The sequence below is a fragment of the Tauraco erythrolophus genome, chromosome 2 (assembly GCF_009769465.1).
Source record: "Tauraco erythrolophus isolate bTauEry1 chromosome 2, bTauEry1.pri, whole genome shotgun sequence".
Lineage (NCBI taxonomy): Eukaryota > Metazoa > Chordata > Aves > Musophagiformes > Musophagidae > Tauraco > Tauraco erythrolophus.
The window spans coordinates 114,248,817-114,269,711 of record NC_141466.1 but is presented as its reverse complement, the minus strand read 5'-3'; the positions used below and the strand labels follow the sequence as shown (position 1 = coordinate 114,269,711).

Below are 20,895 nucleotides of genomic sequence, written 5' to 3'. Positions count from 1 at the left end.
ATTTGCCATTTAATAGCGTCTTTTTATCCCTTCAAACAGCTGCACTGTTTTGGCTGCCAGGGCTTCTCAATGTACAATTTTCCTCCCAGTTTTACACTTTAGCACCTTTCTTACAGAATGGACCTGGCAGCTTCTCCTTTGACATTTGGCACATTAGTGCTGCTCTCCTCAAGCAGATGCTAATGCTCTGCCCACCTCTCAGCTACAAAAAAAATTACACATACATCCCCTGAGCTGACGGCTTCCGCAGATAGCACTGCTGCACCAGGTTTCTCCTGAGGACACCGCCACTCCAAGCTCCAGGCAGACAAATGGGAGCTTCCCTACCGTATGATTAGAAGAGGATTGCTGTCTCGGAGCTGTATTTCATGTACGAAAGTCTCCAGAGAGATGACCCAGCTAAAATGCCTCACTCGTCTGTAGGGGTCCCACGCTTTTCACTGCAAGTTTCAGCATTCCTGTAGCCAACAGAGGTCAGTGCAAACTAAATAAACGTCTGTCACTGTGGCTTTCCCTTACAGACTTAGTCATTGTCCTGGAGGGAAACTGCAGGAATGGGGGTAACTGCAAGCATCGGCTGTTCCTTGCTCCTTTCCTCTGCTGGATGTTTTGTCCATGACCTAGAGAGACTATGGATGAACCAGTCTACAGGTCCTGGCCAGCACTGTGCTTCTCTGCATCTCTCTGCTGGCTCCCCAGCTGCAGGGCAAAGGGTTTCTCCCTGAAATAAGCTTTCTGTCTCAATGCCCTAAACTAACGCAGACCTCTGAGCAGAGCTCTGCTCTTACTGGCACCTCTGTGCAATTCAAACCGCTTTCTCTTTTCTTTTTATTTCTCCTCTGTTTCATCCTTTCCTTCACTGCCACAGGGACAAGAAAAGGAGCTGCTCAGCACCTATGGTTGTACCTGCTGTCTGTATCGCACTCTTCAGTTCAGACACATCAAGAAATCCAGAATTATTTTTGTCTTCCTTGCTGAAGATATCCTAAAAAAATAGTGTAAAGGCAGATTTCAAGCCTATATCGGCATTCCCCAAATTTACTACTACATCTAATTATGTAGGATGCTTTCCCTCCTTAATAAATAGGCTGCAAGGAAGCTCAACGGATGAGATGAGGTGACCATGACAAGGGATACTCATTTCCAGAAGGCTCAGACAATATGTTGCAGTGTCAGAAATCCCATGGTTTGGAGTGAGTGGAAGCCTTTTTGCTCACTCTCCCTGGTTTATGTGTGCAGGCAGCAATGGGAATACTCGCACCTCCACTGCCAAAAAGACATTGGCTGTTACACATGAAATGAGCCAGGAGTCCCTGAGTCCCAGAACAGTGTGCGGTTATCTTTCCCAACGCACCACTGAAACCCCACAAGCCACACTTGAGGTGCTTTCAGCAGGAAGAGCACCATTGCTAGATGGGGAACTAGGTCCATGTCCTAGGTGGCCTCAGACCATCTCAAGATGGATGAGACAAAGTAGAGCCCATACAACTCTGAGGCTTCAGGAAATCTTCCTGTCCTCCAGCAAGACTGAAGGGAGAAGGACTTGACACAGAGAAGCTGCCTGAATTTAGGTGAGGCCATAAATACCAAGCTACTGTCCTCACTGCTTCCAGAACTGAAGCTTACCTTGGAGCAGAGACATTTCTCCCAGATAAACTTTCATCAGATCCTACGCGTTTCCACTACAAACTGCAGCAACGAGGAAGTGACATTTTTCAGATGACTCTGTTCCAGAACTCATTTCAGCTTAGAAAGATTTTTTTTTAAATTGCCAGTGGTAGCACACAAACAGAGATTTCCATCAGATTCTGAGCCTAATTGGCCTTTCTACCTTTTCCCACTTTCACCTCAATATTCGCTGGGCTAGAAAAGCCTCGGCTGCTTGTTTGGAGCACTTTACACACACCACTGCTTCCTGAGCTCCCAGCCTTTGCGTGAGAGAATAGAAATCTGACCCACTAAGCAAGCAACCTTTGCCACATTTTTCCCCCCAGTGCTTTGATATCACAGAGCATCTGCTCCCTGCTGATGAAAAGCCCAAGAGTACAGTATCAGCAGAGAAGAGAGAGCAGCCCCCACGTACCATGTACTTAGTGAGACTTCGCCAGAGGCTCCCGAACTCCTGGAGTGTCAGTTGTCCGTTCGAGTTGAGCTGTGCATTTAGTTAAGAATTGAGCAGCTAATGAGAGCTAAACCTGACTGTCTTCTTTCCTGAGGATGCTGCCGTCACATAAAGGCAGACATAAGATGCAGTCTCTTCTGTTTGTTCCTTTGTGTTGAGAAAGCCAAGAGCTTTTCTGCCTTCAATTATCCTTAGGGTTAAATTCACCTTCTTTGGCACATTGTATAGCTGCTCATACCTGTGCTCGCAAACAAAAGGTTTCTATTTATATGGTGCCTTTAACCACAAGGGAACCTGCAGTGATAGCTTCAATTGACATATAGCCACCGAGCACAGAGGCCCCTGTGGATGAACGTGATCCCATACTCCAGGCCACATGTGCACATTGACTTCCCTCTGTGCATGAGGCAGCACAGCATTAGCTCTGCCTGGATCCTCCTGGAGGAACTGGCACTGAAGGAGCCAAAAGCAGGACGAGCCGATCCTGATGCCTGCCGTCAGAAGGCAGCAGCAGCCTTTGAGCCATGCATATGCCACAGGCAAGAAAACACTTTCCCACCATGAGCTGCAGGAGCCCAGAGGTGTCAGCAGACATGGTGATGCTCGAAGACCCATGTCAGTGGACCTGCTCCCCTCCATACACCATCTAGGTAGGAGTTCTGGGCAGGCATGCAGCACCTCACCTGATGCAGCTGAGATGGCAAAAACTCCCCGAAAGCAAAACTCATCACCAGTGAAATATAAGCAGAAAAGTGCTACTGCCATGAAACCTGAGTAAAAAAACCTGATCCTGTCTTTGCAGGCCAAGATAGGTCACACCGTACATGGGTTGTATGCAGCCCAGAGGATGAAAAATCCATTTTGAATTAAAGCAGAGCAGTAGCTTTGTCAGTTCTTTGCACGTGCCATGCATTCACAGTGCCCCCTTAGCCCAGGAGGGGCTTTGGAAAGACGGAAAAGTCTCTTTCACTAGCTAGATGCAGAAAGCTGGAAAGAGAGAGGGACTTCTGATCATTTTTATTCATTCCCTGGCAGTCTATAAAGGTCTGAAAATGTCTCAAAGTTATTTCAAGGCATGGAAGAAAAGAGACAGTGAGCAAGCAATGGGGAGAAAACACATAGGGGAGAATTTACGTTTTCATCAAGGAGCCTTCTTATTCTACATCAGCCAGCAATGTATTTCCAGTGTTGTTAACAGCAAAAAGACTACATGATCCATCTAAATAGGGATGGTTCACTAGGAAGGATGAATGGCCTGCCAGGGAAGTGCCTGTGATTCAACAGTGACAGTGCTTCTGCCCCAACACCAGCTTTGCTGGCAGTGCTAGCAACCTGCTTAAGCTGCCATCACAGGCCAGCGTGGTTGCAGCCGTGATGGAAGAGCTGAGCTGGGCCTGAGCTCTGTGCTGCCTCCTTACCTCGGGCTCTGCCTGGGACCCTGCGCTCAAGGGTGTAGCCTAGCCAAGCCCTAGGCCCTGCAGAGGGGAAAATGAGAGCAAAGAGTTAGCTGGTAGCAAAAAGTTGACCCTCACCTGTCAGCACAGACACCAGAGCCAGGGCATGCATGGCAAAGTCCTGCATAGATGCCGGGACAGTTATTTATTAGGACTGTGGCTAATATTTACTTGCAGGTTCTCACACTGGGACGCTCAGCTCAGGCATAACTCAAGGCAAGGATGGACAGCACCAGGGAAGTTTATTGCTTCTGCTGAAAGGATACATCCATCAGAGCTAAAATGCCTCTGCATGAATCAAAGCTGAATGTTCCTCCCAGGCTGGTCATTTCATCTGCAAGGATTGGCAAAACAGAAGGAATTGGTGAGAGTGAGACAGGTTACAGAGGCACCAGGTCACTATTCGGAGGGAAGGAGGACACCAGTCTGAAGGCTCATGTAGCTAAAAAGCCCCAGATCTGGCTCAGGGTCTCAAGCAGCAGCAAGGGCTACATGCCAGGCTGAGGTCCACTGAGGGAGTCTAATGTGTCTCAGACAACTCTACTGCTCCCTTCCCCAAGGACAGGTGCCCTGTTTGGGCTCACAGGTAACTAACTACTCTGCACAGTCTCTGCCCACCTAACCTGTCCTGATGGAAACTCTTCCCTCTTGAAATAAGGATATGGGAAATGACAGTGACAAGAAAGGCCATTTATGCTGAATTAGCAAGTTCTAGGAGCACTTTGAGCCTTGTGCATGACTGAGTTGGTTCGAGCCTTCCAGCTGTGCCCCTGTCTCATGCCATTTTCAAGGTGGGCAGGTTAAGAAGGCTGGGAAATGCTGAAAGCCAGCTTGAGGCCTCTGCAGAGGTGTGATGGAGGCCAGGGCTGAATTGAGAGAAATTGGGTGACAGTGAGGACAGTGGGAGGCACAGCTCCCTAGGGCACTCACTGGTGCAACCCAGCCAGGGACTGTGTTCCTGTTGCAATTGGTAGAGTATAGAGCAGGAAGAGGTGTTCATGTGGGCTGCAGGGACATCCAGGAGAAGGGCAGCATGGGGCAGGGTAGGGCTGAAGAGCAGAGGCTATTCCACAGCAGAACTGGCGGGGGGAAGGTGAAATTTAGTTGTCAAACAGAGGCACAGCTTTGCTGATGACCATGCATTAAAGAGTCTGTTAGCAGCTGGTCTGGGTTGTATCATCTTCTTCATGTGAACATCACTTTGATTTAAAAAAAAAAAAAAAAATCAAACCAAACTCTTCCAAAGGAACCCTGGTGGAGGCACTGCTCATTCTTCAAGATCCAACAGTGCGGTAAGCCACTCTGAGGATTTTTTGAGGATCATCGGGACAGCACTAAATCCTTTGTCTAATTTACACCCCACTAAGGATAGGGAAGCACCAAAGACATTAGCTGGGTTGTAAAAGCTTTACCTTGCAGGATCACTTCATTAAGGAGTTGTTGCAGCTGCGAGGCATCAATAGCTGAGCCCTAACGCAGAATAACATGCAAAGAAAGGTCTGTAAGCATAAGGTTTTCTCCTGTGTCACTTTTGCGCCCCAGGCTTCTTTATTCACAAACAGTGGCAACCGAGAAGGACCTCTGCTTATATCAGAGGAGCAGCAGCACCCCCATAGGAGCCTAACAAAACCCTCCATGCTGCTGAGCCACTCTTAGTCCCTCCCTACAAGAGTCTACAGGGGAGTTACAGATGCTCCCTGTCTCTGTGGGGGATTTGCAGCAGTGATGGGAACACTCGCTGACTTCACCAGCCCCTAGCTGGGGAGTTGCCCATGGGCAGGCACAGCAGACAGCTGGGTGAGCGGGCTGGGTGCACAGGCCTTGCTGCCTGCTTCCCCCTGATCCACCCAACCCACCAGTGAACCTGACTGCCTCCCTCCAGAGACACCCCCAGGGCATTCAGCCTGGCAACCCGTGTTCATTTTCACCTTCATGCATTGATATAATTGTTAACTGCAAGAGGTCCATTGTGCAAAGACTTTTTGGCAGCAATTTTTTTTTTTTTGCTCTTGACTAAGTTGAAGAGTTCTTTGTAACAGTTTATTAAACCATTAAAAGCATCTCCTGTGAACACACAAGAGTTTGGCTCAGGAAGAGCAGGAATCAATTACTCAAACGCTGACTGATGTCTGGTTTCCAAATGCCTCGAAGGCAAATGGAAAATGATGCTGATGAGAGGGGGGAATACCCAAGGCTTTCTAATTGCTTTCAGTAAATAAACAAACCGAAGCCAAAAAAAAAAAAAGTACACATGCAAGCCCATCACCAGCACAACCACAAATCTCCAATCCTCCTCTGATACATGAGGCTAGCCAATCTATCCCAGATGAATGTCCCATTTTTCAGAGGGTTTTGGCAGGTCAATCAATACTGTTTTCAGGGTATGCACTTGAGGATGGAGCTACATTTCAAAAAAACATTTTTCTAAATGGATTTGTATCAACATTGTTAATCAGTTTTTCTTTTTGCAAGTCCACATGCCTTTTTTATTTTTGAGCAAGATGTTTTAGATAGGATACCTGCTTAGCATATCTTAGGAAGACAGCCTTGTAGGAGCTGTCCTGGTTCTGTCTTGGTACATCCTGGATCAAAGACAAAGTACACACATAAATAATTCAGTTACAAAACAACTGCAGGCAGAAGCCTGCAGATCCAAACAGCACTTTAGAAAGGACAGGGAATATACAGTACAGGCTGCGGTTTTAAAACTCCAGAAGTAAAGGGGACTGGGAGCAAGGAACAGCTGCTGAAATGAAGGAAGAAGCATAGTTTGGATGACATTACTTAGTACAACCAGGAAGGAGCAGCTCAGGGTCTGAGGAAGACAATAGAACACATCCATGGTGGAGTTCAGCAAGTTAATACATGAGTATAGTGATACAAAGCCTGATCCTTACTGATGGCCCTTGTTTGAAATCACTGGCTTAGGGCATGTGAAGATTGATGTGAACCAAGAAAACAGAGCAGGAGTTGACTTTTCATTTCTCTTTTACCTTTTCAACCCCTAAGGCAGGCTTGACTGTACCTGAGCAGTTCCAATTTAATGGTTAAGTGATTTTTTTCAACCCTCTGGTGAGGAGATCCACCAGGCACTAAGAGGAACTATCCTTAACATTATAAAGTTTCCCCCAAAAATCTAAGCCTGAGCCCCAATGCCTTCAGCTTTGTGCGAGATAATTCACACCAGTGAAGCCCAAATACCTGAACAAGGGCAGAAGGTGTGGGTACCATAATCTTTCAAAGTCAAAACATTGGCGACAACAGTCAAGTAAACTGACAGCTTGTCAGTGGAAAGAGATAATAAGCTACCATTTACACTACCCCTCTAATGGGACCTAATTGCAGGCTGGAAAATGAATCACAAGGAAAGGACTCCTGAAGGAACTTTCTATTCTCCTGAAGCAGCTTTACACCTTTGGCTTCAAAGATCTGCACTGAGTTTGCACTGCTATAAATAACAGCCTCTCAGCAGCAGGATTTTGCAAGCAACCAGCGAGACAGCAGCATGGACTGGACCCGCTCTGGTAGTTTCCACAGTTCAGGGCGAGGAAGTCAAATAACAGATGGTAACTGGGCTAGACAAGCTGAAATGTGGGTTGAACTAGAGGCACAATCAGCTTTGAAGTGCAATTTCCCTTACATCTGTGAAGATATCCTGATGAAAATCAGAATAAATTTGCTTTGAGCCTCACTTCTATGGACTCCTGTGCTTCATATGGCGCAAGAACTTAAATGAAGCCATTCCCATAGTGAAGACATATATGAACCTGCTCTCAGGTGTAAGGTCTTTTTAAGAGAGGGCAAACTCAAACTGTGACTTTTTCATCAAAGTTTCCCCCTCTCTCCTCCTTAGATACATCCCCATTTTACAGACATTGCAAGAATTTAATAGTTTTGAAATGCTCTCCCTCCTGTTATATTTGGTTGATCAAAATGTCAAAGGTAGAGAGGTGGAAAGGACAGATGGACAGGCTGACAGAGGGATTGTCTAAGATTTGTTTTCTCCAAGAATCAGGCTCTGAAAAAGACATATATGAAGAAGAAGGGCTTTGTTGTCACTCCTCTCTCTCCAGAAAGGTACCTCAGGCTGGTCATCTGCTCTCCCAGCAAGGTTGCAGGGTGCCAGAGTCAAACTCTGGGACAAGTAGTAAGTGGTGAAAGGAGAGAAGAGCAGAGTGGTGTCTGGTATGCAGGGAAGGAAGAAGAGGAGTCAGTAGAGGTTACCAAATGGTCAGCTCTCTGGGAACTATTCACCCTCACCAGTATCCACATCAGTTTTCACAGACTCTTACCATTGGCAGCACTGGGCTGGACAGGGAGTTTGAGTTCCTAGAAAAGAGTTACAAGAGTCAAATTGGGAGAGAACAGGCCTTTTCGGGTATTAATTTGCAGATGTGGCAGAAGACAAGCACCAACCGGAGCACCCACCCACCCTGTGGCCCCACAAGATGCTCAGTGCTCACACCTCCCAGCCAGTCCCCATTCACTCAAGCCTGTTGTACCAGTCCTGGGTCTCTCTGCACAACCAGACATGAGCAGGTCTGAGTTTCTGGCTGCTCTGGAGTGACTGCCTTCCCTGAGCCAGCCCTGCTGGCACTAGCAGCAGAGAAAAGGTAACTTGTCTTATTCTGATCATGCCAGGACTAACCTCACCACACAGAAGACAGGGCTGCCCTGCCTTGAGCCACATAAAATTTTCACCTGGTTTCTCTTTGCCTAGTTTAATAGTCAGATATAAAAATATCATCCGGGCTACTAAAAGGCCACATGTTTTAAATGTCTGCAGACTGCCTGAAATGGAGCTGAGGTCACCATTCCTTCTGAGACTCACTTAGTAGCGACATACGATACTTGAGTTTTGCTTTTGGTAAAGAAATTAGGCAAGCCAGATCCTATTTTTTTAGCATCTGGGCTACTATATAGGTGAGAATTTCAGAGACCCACAGGAAGGGGATCCTCATGCTTGGCCTAGCTCAAGAAGGTGTGTGAGGGTCACAGGCTCTCCTGGAAAGACCTGCCTCCCAAGGCTGAGCTGTCTTGCGCATGACTCGTCATGCTGAAGGCAGTCCAGCCCAGAGCACAGACTTCTCATATTTGTTTTCCATAACTAAGGAGTTGCCTTAGTCAGTTCAAGGTATTTTTGCCAGGAGCCAAAGCCTAGAAAGCAATCTCATTATTAAGATATGGGTCTATGAGGTAAGACCTGCAACCACCTCCACTGTAAAGCTTACTAAAGGAAAGACAATGCAAATCTGATGCTAGAAGGTCATTTGGTAAGACTGAATCTTGGGGCTTGTTCTTTACGTAAAACACACCCAGATATTTATATGAAAATGTGATAACAGCTGCCTTTGAATGAACTAAGATATCATTTTTCCACCAAACTTATCTTCAAGGCCCCTCTCACACCCACAGGGAGCCCTGCCAGCCTGTCTATGAGATGGCTGGGTGAAAGGATCAAGGCCTTTCACTGGTCTTTGCTTCTGTAGAGTAGAATGGGACCTGATCCATCTGGTCTCCTGCCGACACAACACAAGACACTACACAACAGCTGTTAAGAAAAACAATCTCTCAGCCCTCCTTTCACTAAAGGGAGATCTCCTCAGAGGGGGACACACGATATATCTCACAGTTATTGCCTGCTTGTGTGGCTCTGTACCAAAGCTGAGACCCTTGGTGGCTGCAGATGAGCTATTGCCCTGTTCTGCTGTGGTCACCCCTGTGTATCTGACTATATGTCTGATCCCCCTCAACATGGTGCTTAACACTCAGCTGTGTCTTCCCAACACGCTTCTAGAGTCCATTAAAATCAAATTGCCACATTAGTTATCTTGACATTAAATTGTTAAATCCTAGCACACTGTAAGTCTGGGGCCTATAAGGAATACTTATCATCTTACTCATTGTAGTCTTGATTCTTCACAAAAATTCGTAAGAGAAATTCAAATTCTTGTTTCTCTGTTGTAGAAGGAATGACAGCATAAGTTCCTGCGCTCAAGATAAAGTAGTTGGTAACGTCTCGAGTCAGAGAAAAACTTTGTTTCAGAACTTCGGAGTTCTCCTGAAAGAAAAATATAGCTGGCTATCTCCCCTCCACATCAAGAACCAAAGCAAATCAGAAAGTGCACCCACAGCAGCCTTGCATCCCTTCAGCTCTCTAAATATACACTGCATCTAACACGCCTTAACCTCTTCAGTGGAACGAAAAGCCCACCCAGGTGACAGACTTTGTTCAAGGACACATCAAAGATGCACAAGGGTTGAAGAACTGAAAGAAACAAAAGGCAAAGTGTATGTAAGTGGATTTGAAGAGAACTTCAATTAACGTTAAGCAGACTGGAGTTCATGAAGGAATCAAGGATGAATACTCTTTACTAAAACTTCCTTGAGATCTAGCGTGACTCAGAGTGATCAGAGAGCTCACTAAGCGTCTCACCCAGTTGACAATGCTTCAAAAATCATAACCCAAACCTTCCAGCGAGTGTCACAAGAAAATAGAATATTCTGATCTTTCTTCTGTTATTCCAGTATTTTTGCTGAGATGAAACAAATATAATGCAACAGCTATTACTATGATGACATGTAAAGATAGCATAATAAAAATCCCTTACTAAACATATTCCCCAAAATACATCAGCATGTATAAATTCCATTTAGAATGGTTATACAGCATGGCAGAGTTATTTATGAGCCATGCCTTCGGGAGAAAATAACATAAAACTGCTATTTTGGGAGAAAAAAAAAAAAAAAAGATCACTACTGTTACAGAAGGCTGGGAGGTATGTAGACTGCCAAGTATTATGGGTCGGATCTTGAGCAGACAGAAGTGGGCAGTGCTGCAAAGAAATAAATGGTGTAATACTTTTTTCACTTTTGAGTCTCATTCCACATTCCTTCTGGTAAAAAGCAGAAGCAGATTAATATCTCAATGGAGTCAAAACCAGTGTGAGATAAGAATCAGCCTCTATGCATTGCTCAGCTCTATCACACAACATTAAACTTCCCTCACAGCCATGTATTAGTGTTCCACGTCTATATTTAATCAAAGGCTTCCTAGAGCTATCAGATATGTCCATTCTGGTTTGCATCCTTGCCTGCACAGCATTTCCCTCTCATCCTACCAAGGGATAATACCCTTTTTACTTCACAGCAACAATTTAATGCACCTCAAAAGGTACTGAGCAATGAATGATACTGCTAATGAGTACTGGCAGTGAAAGCAGTTGAGGGAGGAAGAGTGAAGCCCCATGAATCTTAGCAATTACACTTTCCTGGTGCAAAGAAAACCCCTTGTAAACTTTTACGTAAAGATGTCACCTCTGACTGCTGTCAGGCACTGAGGCTAGATGCCAGGAAATGAACTGAGGGAACAGTGCTGCACACCTACCCTGGTTTTTAGCTCCTGGATCTGGCTTTTGCTGCTACCAGGGCAGAATGCTCGCCTGGCTGTGAGCGGCTGGTAGACCAGCTCTCATGTTAAAATACTCAGGCTGTGTCCATGGGGGGATATTTTCTCTATAATCTGCTGTGTGGATTTGTACCAATAACATTACATTATTAAAAGCTGTGACGTGACAGAGTAGCACGACACTCCTCTTTCCCTCATTGACCAGGTGCTCCACAGTACTCTGGTGCCCCTAGTAACAGCCTGTTCTGGCCTTGCCCTTCAGCTGCTACATAGCAGATGATCTGGGATCAGAAGCCCAAACTGACCCTGAGGTGACCCATGGATTGACAGCCCATAGGGACATGTCTCACTGGATTTCATCCATCCTTGGGAATATACCAAGAGAGAGAAAAACTAAATGAAGACACCTGAGCATCAACTGAAGGGGAAGAAAGACATTTTTAAATATAAAGCAAGAATTAGAGCAAATCTGTCCTCTAGTGTATTTCCTGATTAAACAATCTCTTTTCAAGGGACTCAAGACCTTTGTCATCACCTCCCAGTAAGGGTCCTTTCTGTCAAAATGGATAACTAATCAAGGTGGGCATGCATCATGCAAGAGCATGCAGAGACTTCCATGTCTGGTGACTGTTGCAGGACAGCTGATGAGGATGCTGGAAGCAGCGAATTCCCCATTTATCAGGAGTAGCAGCTCCTTCTGAGTGGCACAGCTGGCCCCATGATATCTGCACCAGGTAGAGGATCTCCTTGTGTAGAGATAGTGAGTTCCACTCGCTGGAGTGATGCTCTTTTTATTATGTCTTTTATTTCTCAGACACTGTTTTTTATGAGCTACAAAGCCATGCTCTCCCTTTATGAGGAGCTGCTAGACTTGTGGCATCAGTTATTCAAAGTCTGGGGCTAGAGCAAACCTCTCCAGTGCTCAGGAAAATGTGAAGCTAGGGTCATACCAATCTCTGCTTCCTTTTGTTCTTCAGTTTAAGAACAACCCCATCCTGCCTCCCCTCAGCCCACAAAAAGAACAACTTGGAAAAGACAAGCATCCACCTGCACTAGCAATTGCGCTTTCAGTAACCTTGCTAATGCTTTGACAACTGCCCTTGAAATGGCATCTCCCTGGACAGTTATCAAGAAAAAACACCCCAAACCAGGAAAATCATGGTGGAGGTCTCAGATAACTGAGTGAATTACCTCTGCACTGGTCTTGAGAAAAATCTTCCATGTATTTGCAAAAGGGTTTTACATGACATTTTTGTGATAGAAAGGGGTAGATGAGTAAAACAGGCCCCATTTTGGGGAACAAGAGGCCATTCTGTTCCCTACTAGAACTGGAGTACTGCTTAAGTGCTGTGGTTAATGCTGGCTGTCATGCCGTGTGCTGGGCCGGCAAGGCATGTCACCAGTACCACTGGGCACGGATGATGTTGCCCTGGCATCTCTTGTAACCTATGGATCCCTTGGGTTTCCCAGAGACGGTTTGGGATGCCACAGAACTGAAAGTTGAACCTTTCCTCTCTTAAGATATGAATAAAGGAAGCTAAGCCTGCCTAACTGTACTTTTCCTGTGATGTTCTAAGATAGAAGGCATCAAGAAGTTCACTCCAAATACCGACTGCTCTACTTTTACAGCCCAAAAGGCAATTCAGTCTTTCATTTGCATGTACAGCTATAATAAGTCACAGAGAGAACAACAGTGCCTGCATGATACCTGATTGTGCTTACCGTGGTGATCAAAAAGCCAATCTTCAGGTTCTTTGCATCCTGCATATCCTCAGCATGTTTTTGCATGAGCGAAATGACTACATTGTAGGTTTTCGGGTCATAATCTGGCACTTTGAAGAAATACTGAGGGTTCATTGAAACTGCACCTGCTGAGAAAGTGTTAATAGATCAATAGTAGTCACACAGATGTCCCAGTAGTAGCCTATTGTGTAAGATCTTGCTCATACAGACCCAGAGGAACAGGCATTTACTGCTCCAAGATGCTTTCAATACAACAGAGCACTGTAGTCTCTACTTTACCAGTAAGAGTTAAGGCATCTGGAGTTGAACTAATTGCCCATTAATCATTCTAGAAATCTCTGGCAAAGTCATAAAAGTCATGCATATTTCTCAATCCCCCTACCTCTGCTTCAACTACATGGCACACTTTCCCTGAGGCAGAAAAGCAGCGATTCTCAAACAGCTGACTGACCCAGTGGCTGAGCTGAAAAGGACTGTGGCTTGGAGATCATAAACACGTGAAAAGAAAAGACAAAATGGTGCAAAGCTATCCTCCCCTTCCTTCCTGTCAGTGAATGGAAGTGATGGACTTGTGATGGGCAAGACAGACAGTTGAGCACCAGAGGGAAAAGGCTTCTTCTTGGCCAAGGTTTTGGTTCACAGGAAACATCCCTGATAAGAAAGCAGTAAAATGCCCAAACTGAGGAAAAAAGACTGAGATGATAGCATCTGCTTAAACCAGTCTGGACTTCAAGCCGTGTAGCTGTGTTGGGTGGCCTTGAAAGCTGTGGTTTAGCCTGATTGTACTTGGACAGGAACTTTGCTAGTGGGCTGGTGGAAAACACAGCTCAAGGAAAATGGCTCTGCTCACATGCTCTCTCTTCAGTCCCTGCACCTCCTTGCTCAGTCCCAGTGCCTGTAGCGTGCAGGAGCACAGGCATTGCTTTGTTATCACCCATTGAGATATGGTGATCAAGGTTATGAGGAGGAGGCTGGAACCTGTTTGCTGCTTAGTCAGGGATCAGAGCTGCAGAAAAGAGAAGCTCCTTCATTGACCACATGCTACCATCTTAGATTAAAAACATAGAGTCCAAATACTGATGCAGCTGTAAAAAAGTAAGATAAGATAATTAAAAACAAACAAACAAACAAACAAACAAATAAACTAATAATAATCAGGGCTTGCAATGCCAGGAGAGTCCTTGCATAGACAGTAAAACCAATGGTCTTATCTGCTCAAAGGCCTTTCTACCTTCAAAAACAGAGCTTTATAGCATGATTCTTTCATTTCAAATTCATTTAATTTCAGAGTATTTCTTGCTCTGTAAGATCAGCTACATATTTGCCAGACCAGACTTTCTGATGAGGTCCCCAGTAACACTTAACTGCAACTGGCTGAAAGAAGAAAGACAAGCACATTTTGATTTAAAGAGTTTAGGGCTTCTAAATCACAAGTCTCCTGTTTTAACTCAGCAGCCGGTGCTGCTGCTTTGTTTCTGCCTCTTTAGCTGATAGGAGCTGTAATGGGAAAGGGCAGGCATTAACCACTGGCAATCAATATTTCTGCAATTCAGTGCTCAAAGTGAATGTTTCACTGTAAGCACCAGTGGAGAGGAAGAGAGGACTGGCTGACTGCAGTGAGCGTTCGTTACCTGAGGAATAATTGTTCCTGCCTGTGGCAAGGGCTGGACTCCACAGATTGATGTGTCTGTCCACGGACCATGTTGTGCAGGGCTGATCTCCAAAGTCAAGAAATGTTGGGGTGCTGTTACATATATACAACCAGGAAAACTGCTCCTGAAAGTTTTCACAAGACATCCTGCAGAGAAGGAGAAAATCTCAGCTTTCAGCTTGAGACACCAGTCAGGTATTCACATTCACCCCCCATGTCTTTAAAAGGGGATTACAGAGAGCTCTGCAGTCTGTAGCTGAGCTGGCTGATACTTGGCAGAAGAGGTCAGCTTCTGATACATTTGGGCTGCCCTAACTACACCTTAAGCCCCAGGGAAATTACAGGGCATGTTCGGTAGTACCTAGATGGACCCCTGCTATCTCCAGCACATCTCTGCCACTGCATTTTGCTTTGTCCCTTCGCAGTGTCCTGCCCCGCACTCATGCTTTGCTCAAGCCAGTGAAAACCACAAGAACCCGCAGAGCAAGTGCACAAGCTCTATGACCTGCTCAATCACCTGTTCTCTCCGAGCACCAGCCAGTCCAAGGTTCAAGCCAGGCGCTTTATGGGGAACAACAGTGTGACAAAATGACTAGATCTCGGGAAGCTGGATTTTTACTTCTCTCACTTTTCAGTTTTTTTCACCAGCTTGTTACTAAATCTTGGCCATTTCTCCTCTGACACCATGGGGTCAGGACAACCTTCCATTTGCTGTTTGCACACAGATAACACAGGGTGCCTTGAGCCATCACTAAGAGCAGATCTGCCCAAATGACTCTTTTTTCATAATGAACACAAACAGAAAACCTGGTAGACAGAAGGATCAATAGGGAAATACCAAAATTCTCCATCATCCTTATTTCTGAGGAGGGTTTCTCTGCTTTTAGAATCAACATGGTCCCACTGAGGAGAGCTGCAAACAGGAACAAATCAACAAGCAGATGTGAGGCACCATTTTCCATCACTCTGGTCAGCCCATTCCTCTAACCAGTCCATTAAATCATGGAGGTTCAGGAGGGGTGAGCAAACTGCACATTGGGAACAGGACTGTGCTTGATACTTTCATAGCCAAGGCCAGCAAACAGAGCTCTGCACCTTTGCTGTGCCCGAGTTGCCCATCCTGGGATGGGGAATCCTGCCTCTGTCCTCCAAGCCCTGGTCACCTGTCCCCATGCTGGAGAGTAGTGAGGTGCCTAAGGCATAGCACTCTGAAGTGCTGATATTACATTGACGTGTAGAGGGCACATTAGCTAGTCAAATGTGTTGTTTCCAAGCAGCATGTTCATAATTAAGTGATAATTGTACTTTCTGTGGAGTGTAAGATAAATAAACAGAGCATGAATCAATAATTTATTGATTTATGCAGCTTACCTGTGAACGCGCTCTACTGACATTTCAATTACAGTTAGGATTATAGTTCACCCTTCCAAAAAACGGGACGATGCTGTCTGAGCAGATAGCTACTATCCCAGCTTTAAACATCTCTGCACCACCCGCCAAGCCGTCCAGACGCAAGACGCTAGCCTGACTTTTCTCAGCAGAGAAGTTATGAGTGTCGCTAGCAACAGGAGAGGTGGGATGCTATTAAATCATGTCAGTGTGACACCTGAACATCTCTCTAGTTAGGAAAACACTGATGCAATTCCACCAGGAAAACTAACATCTATTTATTTACAAAACACTGTTGCAGCCTTCCTCTGTATCACTGCTTTCCTCAGGAAAGAGAAGTTAGCTTATACACACAGCAGCAAAGTGGTCCTTGCATCTCCAAAGCTGCACACAGGATGCAAAAGATCAGTTCAAGCCACTTCGCCTTTGCAATAATCAAGGACCCTTCTTGTGTCTCCGTGTTCAGTACTGCAAAAAAATACTGCCCAACTCTCACGGACTCTGCTAGCCATCCTCTTCCCAGATTCAGACTCATAGGAGGGGAAGAAGGAGCAGGAAGGTGGATGCACGATTGCTGCAGGAGAATTCAATAGAAGCAGCCAGCTGGTGTCTAGGTGCATGGCCAGAGAATACTCCAGGTAATAACAACTCTTTCATCCATGACTTATCTGGAATTACCCACTGGGAAAAATGTACACAAAGACAAAAAGAGATAGCTGAGCTAGGCCTAGTGAGGAGTACATATAAAACCAATGCTGCATTAGTTTTCCCTGGATTGGATTTCTGTGGGTAGTTGCTTTGCAGATGGAAATAACGCTTATAATAAATTGATTTAGAAATGTCTGCGTCATTATAATGAGTGCAAGGCAGAGATCCTTTACAGTAAGGATCACTATAAAAGAGTGATTCTCCTTATGAGATTGAAGCTTTAAGACCATACTTATCACTCCAGGGCCCCTTCCATTCCCCATGGCCCCATGGATTCCAAATCCTGATGAGGTGTTTCCAGCCATTCTTGTAGCCTATCTGTAAAGAGGAAAGAAAAATAAAGTCAGTCACAGTTTTTCACAATTGTTATATTCAATGGAGATGGGTGATAACATGGATCTTCTGCTATACCTTGGAGGCCTGGTTTAACTTCTGATCTCATTTGACTGCAGCTAAACATCAGTGCCTTTTGCTACATTGTAAAGCAGTAACATGTGGGAGAAAACTGCGCCTAGTTTGCTTTCCTGAGGACAGTGAACAGCTGACACAGAGGGAAGCAGCAGCATTCCTGCCACACCGCATGACTTCAACAGCCTTGGGAAAGTCCAGTGCCTAATCCTGCACATCTGATGCTGTGAGTCAGAAAAGGCAGGGACTTTGAGGAACCAGGCTACCAGACTGCCTGGAGTGAATGTCAACAGCATGGAGAGATAATGATAAACAGAATCTGTGCCTCTACAGTATTATGGTTTCCAACAGCTGGAGGTTTGGTGCTTTCCTCCTCTTGCTGTCACTGCTTTAAGCCAGAAACAACTCACTTCCACCCATGAAGCTGAAATAGTGGAAGTGCAAAGGAGAAGCAAACCTTTTTGTTTCTGGCTTTCCTTATGCACATAGGCAGTGTCGGAAACAAATGCCATGGTAGTCTCTTCCCAGGCAAAGGCCCAGCCCCTGGCCAGTCTGAAATTGTTTTCCCACAAGACACTTCCCTGGCTGCCTTGGCACTCCTGTAAGGTGGGGCAAAGACTGTTTCTCCTCTCTGTACACATCATGAGCAGCATGAAGATGAAACAGCCTGCTTCCTCTTCAATGGGATTTGGGATCCTTCCACCCCTGCACACTGCGTATGATGATGGCGCCAAACATGCTATGGCACGAGGAGCTATAAACCAAAGCCAGACTCCTATGGGAGACCATTAACGAGAGAGGGAGAAAGGAGAAAACATCTTAGAGAAAACAACGTCCCCTTTCCAAAGTACTTCAGGTTCCTAGATTAAAATGTGTTGTGGCTATCTTTCTTGATAGCATAGCCATTGTTTGGTTTCCTTCTTGGCCTTGCTCATCTGTTAACACCCCCTGTGTGCACTACAGCTTACTGGGGTAAGCCGTGTTCTGGCTTCTGGTTGTAAAAAATCCTTCATTTCTTTTGATCTGTGTGATAAATCAGTCCTGTTTTCAGATCAGCAATATTAATATCTGGGCAGGCGAAGTTCTGCATGAGTAGAACAGCTCTAAAAGACAGGGAAATGCTATTCTTGAACCAGTGAGTTATTTACTTTTCACACAGTGATTCTTGGCAGCTTGTGAGTGAGCTGAACAAATGTAGATTTGCATCATATGACAAATCCCAGAATTTCAGCCAGTACTTCTATTCCCACTTGAAACAGAAAAGTGAATTTTTTAAGAGTCAGCATGGAACGAAAATCCCCAGAAATGCTGCATTTGCTGTTGAAGTGTCCCAAAACAAAAGTGAATTTAAGTTGCATTTTTCCATTAGAAAAAATTGTGGGATTCAGATATTCTTCCTTTTCCCATTGTGTCAGAATCCTTCCATGTCCTGGAATTTGAACTATGTGCTTTCGACAATCCATCCTCAGTGTGAAGATAATTAAAATTACTCTAAATGGAACAGCAGTGTAACTGCCCTGTAGTGGATTACCTGTACAAGATCACCAGGCAGGAACAAGTCGCCAATCTTACCTTCACAACTCCTGTGATAGTGTAGGCATGACCCTGTACAATCCCATTCCTCAGCTCTATGTTCCTCAGCTGGAGAAGGGAGAAAGCACAGCTTTTAGCTACCTGCCACACTGCAAAGGTATGGCCATCAGCTCCCAGAACTGCCATTTGTTATGGCAGAAAGAGAGACTTGGTTTTGACTACAGCAGTACCTCAGATATAGCGCTGCAGAAGAAAGTGACTATTGTTCCAACTGCAGACATAAGTAGTCCAGTAAATTTAACAAAACTACAGGTCTTTACATATTTGCAAGTTCTTCGATGGTTGAGAGCTACTGTAACTGCAGAACGACCTGGACTGAGTCACTGCTAGGATTAGAGGCCCCGAATTTCCCTGCCACCCACAGCCCAGAGTCAGCCACCTGAGCTGAGGGGCTAGTCCTTGGCTTGTTTGCACCAGCTGACCTTTGTGTCTTGATGAACCAGGAACTACAGGAACAATGTCACACACTTTGCAGTCTTCCCTTACATGCTGTAAGGGAAGCCTTGGTAGCTTTTTAGTAAGATGCTTGCTGAGCATCACAAAACCTTATGCAACTTCACAGCATTAACGTCAGTAGCCTGCAAATCACAATGTGATAATAGCACCCTCTTGCAGAAGAGAGGTGCATTTTGGCCTTGTAGAATTGAGCACAAAGCTATAGGGCCAAAATCAGCCCTGCTGCAAGAGGATACCACTCTATCACAGTGAAATTAGCCAGGAGAGAAGCTACAGCTCCCTCTCTGACAGACTAACCCATCTACATCTACTCAAAAGCCTTTATTTGCTGTATAACCTACTTTCTGCAGTCAAGATGTCTCCAGGCATCCATGAGCTGTAACCATTACACAGAGTGATTATCGACTTCCTTTTTCACTCAAAGAGCAACTTTTATGCAAACACGGTAAACAAAGAAAGGCATATGCTCCTGGCCCTGTGACTCACCTGGCCTGAGGTGCTACAACCCATCAGACACTTAGATTTGTCAGCTGCTTTCACTATCTCCTCCAGATCAGGAGGGGGATCCTTCAAAGAAAACTGCACTTGGACTCCACCTGTGAGGTCTACTAAAGCATCAGAAATGTAGCCTCCATGCAAGTTCTGGTAGGAGCCACGTAACCTAGGGGAAAGAAAAAAAGTTAATTAGTCCTTATGCTGTGTTTTAATAAACAATGTACAGGGATGGTTTCCACAATGGACATGCATATTGAGGCGGTGAGCCTGGGGTGTGTCAACATTGGGATGAGGTAACGAAAGGAATTGTGATTGAAATACATGGCCAGACACAACGCATGCCCTGTGGAATGAATGAGGCAGACTCACATCTGAGGCAGCTGCCAAGTCATTCACAGACAGTGGGAAATAATAAGGTTCATCTCATGCCAGCACAGACATTTTAGGGAGATGAGCTGCATCTCATCTTGAAGTAACCAGAGTCCTCCTTCTGAACAGAAAGGGAGCTGAGAGTTACTAGTTCAAATGGATGTTTCAGATCAAATTGAGCTGAACTGTTAGTTTCTGCATTGCATTTTGTCATGCATCTTTGCAAAAATGGGCAGTATTCCTTTTGCAAATGAGAAATAGGAAGAAGAGAGAGGTGAAGGAATTTGCCCATGCTCTCAAGGCAAGAGAGAAAGAAGTTTTCAGCACTGTTCCCAATTCACTCTGCTAGAGTACAATAATAGGATAATAATTTAATATTGCCAACACAGTCCTTGTTGTTTTTATCGTGTGCTTTTTATTGAGACAGCAAATAAGCTGGAACATGCTGTACTTAGAGCAGGTAGAGCACACTGTTAAACCCCACCATACACACTGTATTTAATGAACGTAATCAAATGAAGTCTGCAGCTAATTGTATTTTGAAGGGCTGTCCTTGTCCTACACTGATGAAAAGAATTTGTCATGGGCACTGGGGAAAAACTTCTCAAATGGGAATCTTATAAACAGCATCGCTTGCAACTTTAATTTAATAGCGGTTTGGTTTGCTTTGTAATTAAAATCTTATGCAGCAAATTGGTACTGAATCCTGAGTCAACTTTTCTGAGATCTCTCAGGGCAAAACACATCCTATTCCTAAGTCACTCAGATGCTGCTTTAACATTTGCTTATTCCTGACCAAATCTGCCAGATTAATTAGCTCTCCTCTTCAGCTTCTCTTTACTGACTGCAAATGTTACATCAGCTTGATGTAGGGCATGTGTACCAAGTTCCAGCCCTTCACACTACCTTTGGCATAGGAATTTCTCTTCAGCACATTTAATAATGGCCAATGTTACAGATGCTAGGTACTACACTCTGACCCCTTCACGCCTCAGAGTATTTTTAAAAATTATTCTTTTTTTTTATTAATCATTATTAACCCTGCAGTACTCTGGGGACCTCAGCCAAGAGTCAGAGCTCTGTGAAGTGAGAGCTGACC

General features: G+C 45.1%; 1 protein-coding gene across 1 annotated transcript in view; it reads right to left on the bottom strand.

Annotated features, from left to right (window-relative positions):
* Positions 1–20,895, bottom strand: part of CAPN13 (calpain 13) — a 46,051-nt gene that overhangs the window by 7,984 nt on the left and 17,172 nt on the right. The window contains exons 5-19 of the mRNA XM_086626321.1: positions 19,419–19,593; positions 19,222–19,224; positions 18,456–18,524; positions 16,708–16,793; positions 15,217–15,291; positions 14,359–14,525; positions 12,707–12,855; positions 9,477–9,637; positions 7,869–7,905; positions 6,096–6,158; positions 4,989–5,046; positions 3,843–3,910; positions 2,084–2,152; positions 907–985; positions 789–859 (exon numbers count right to left, since the gene is read on the bottom strand). Of these exons, the coding sequence (XP_086482447.1) occupies positions 789–859; positions 907–985; positions 2,084–2,152; positions 3,843–3,910; positions 4,989–5,046; positions 6,096–6,158; positions 7,869–7,905; positions 9,477–9,637; positions 12,707–12,855; positions 14,359–14,525; positions 15,217–15,291; positions 16,708–16,793; positions 18,456–18,524; positions 19,222–19,224; positions 19,419–19,593 (1,330 nt within the window). The remainder of the gene's footprint in view (positions 1–788; positions 860–906; positions 986–2,083; positions 2,153–3,842; positions 3,911–4,988; positions 5,047–6,095; positions 6,159–7,868; positions 7,906–9,476; positions 9,638–12,706; positions 12,856–14,358; positions 14,526–15,216; positions 15,292–16,707; positions 16,794–18,455; positions 18,525–19,221; positions 19,225–19,418; positions 19,594–20,895) is intronic.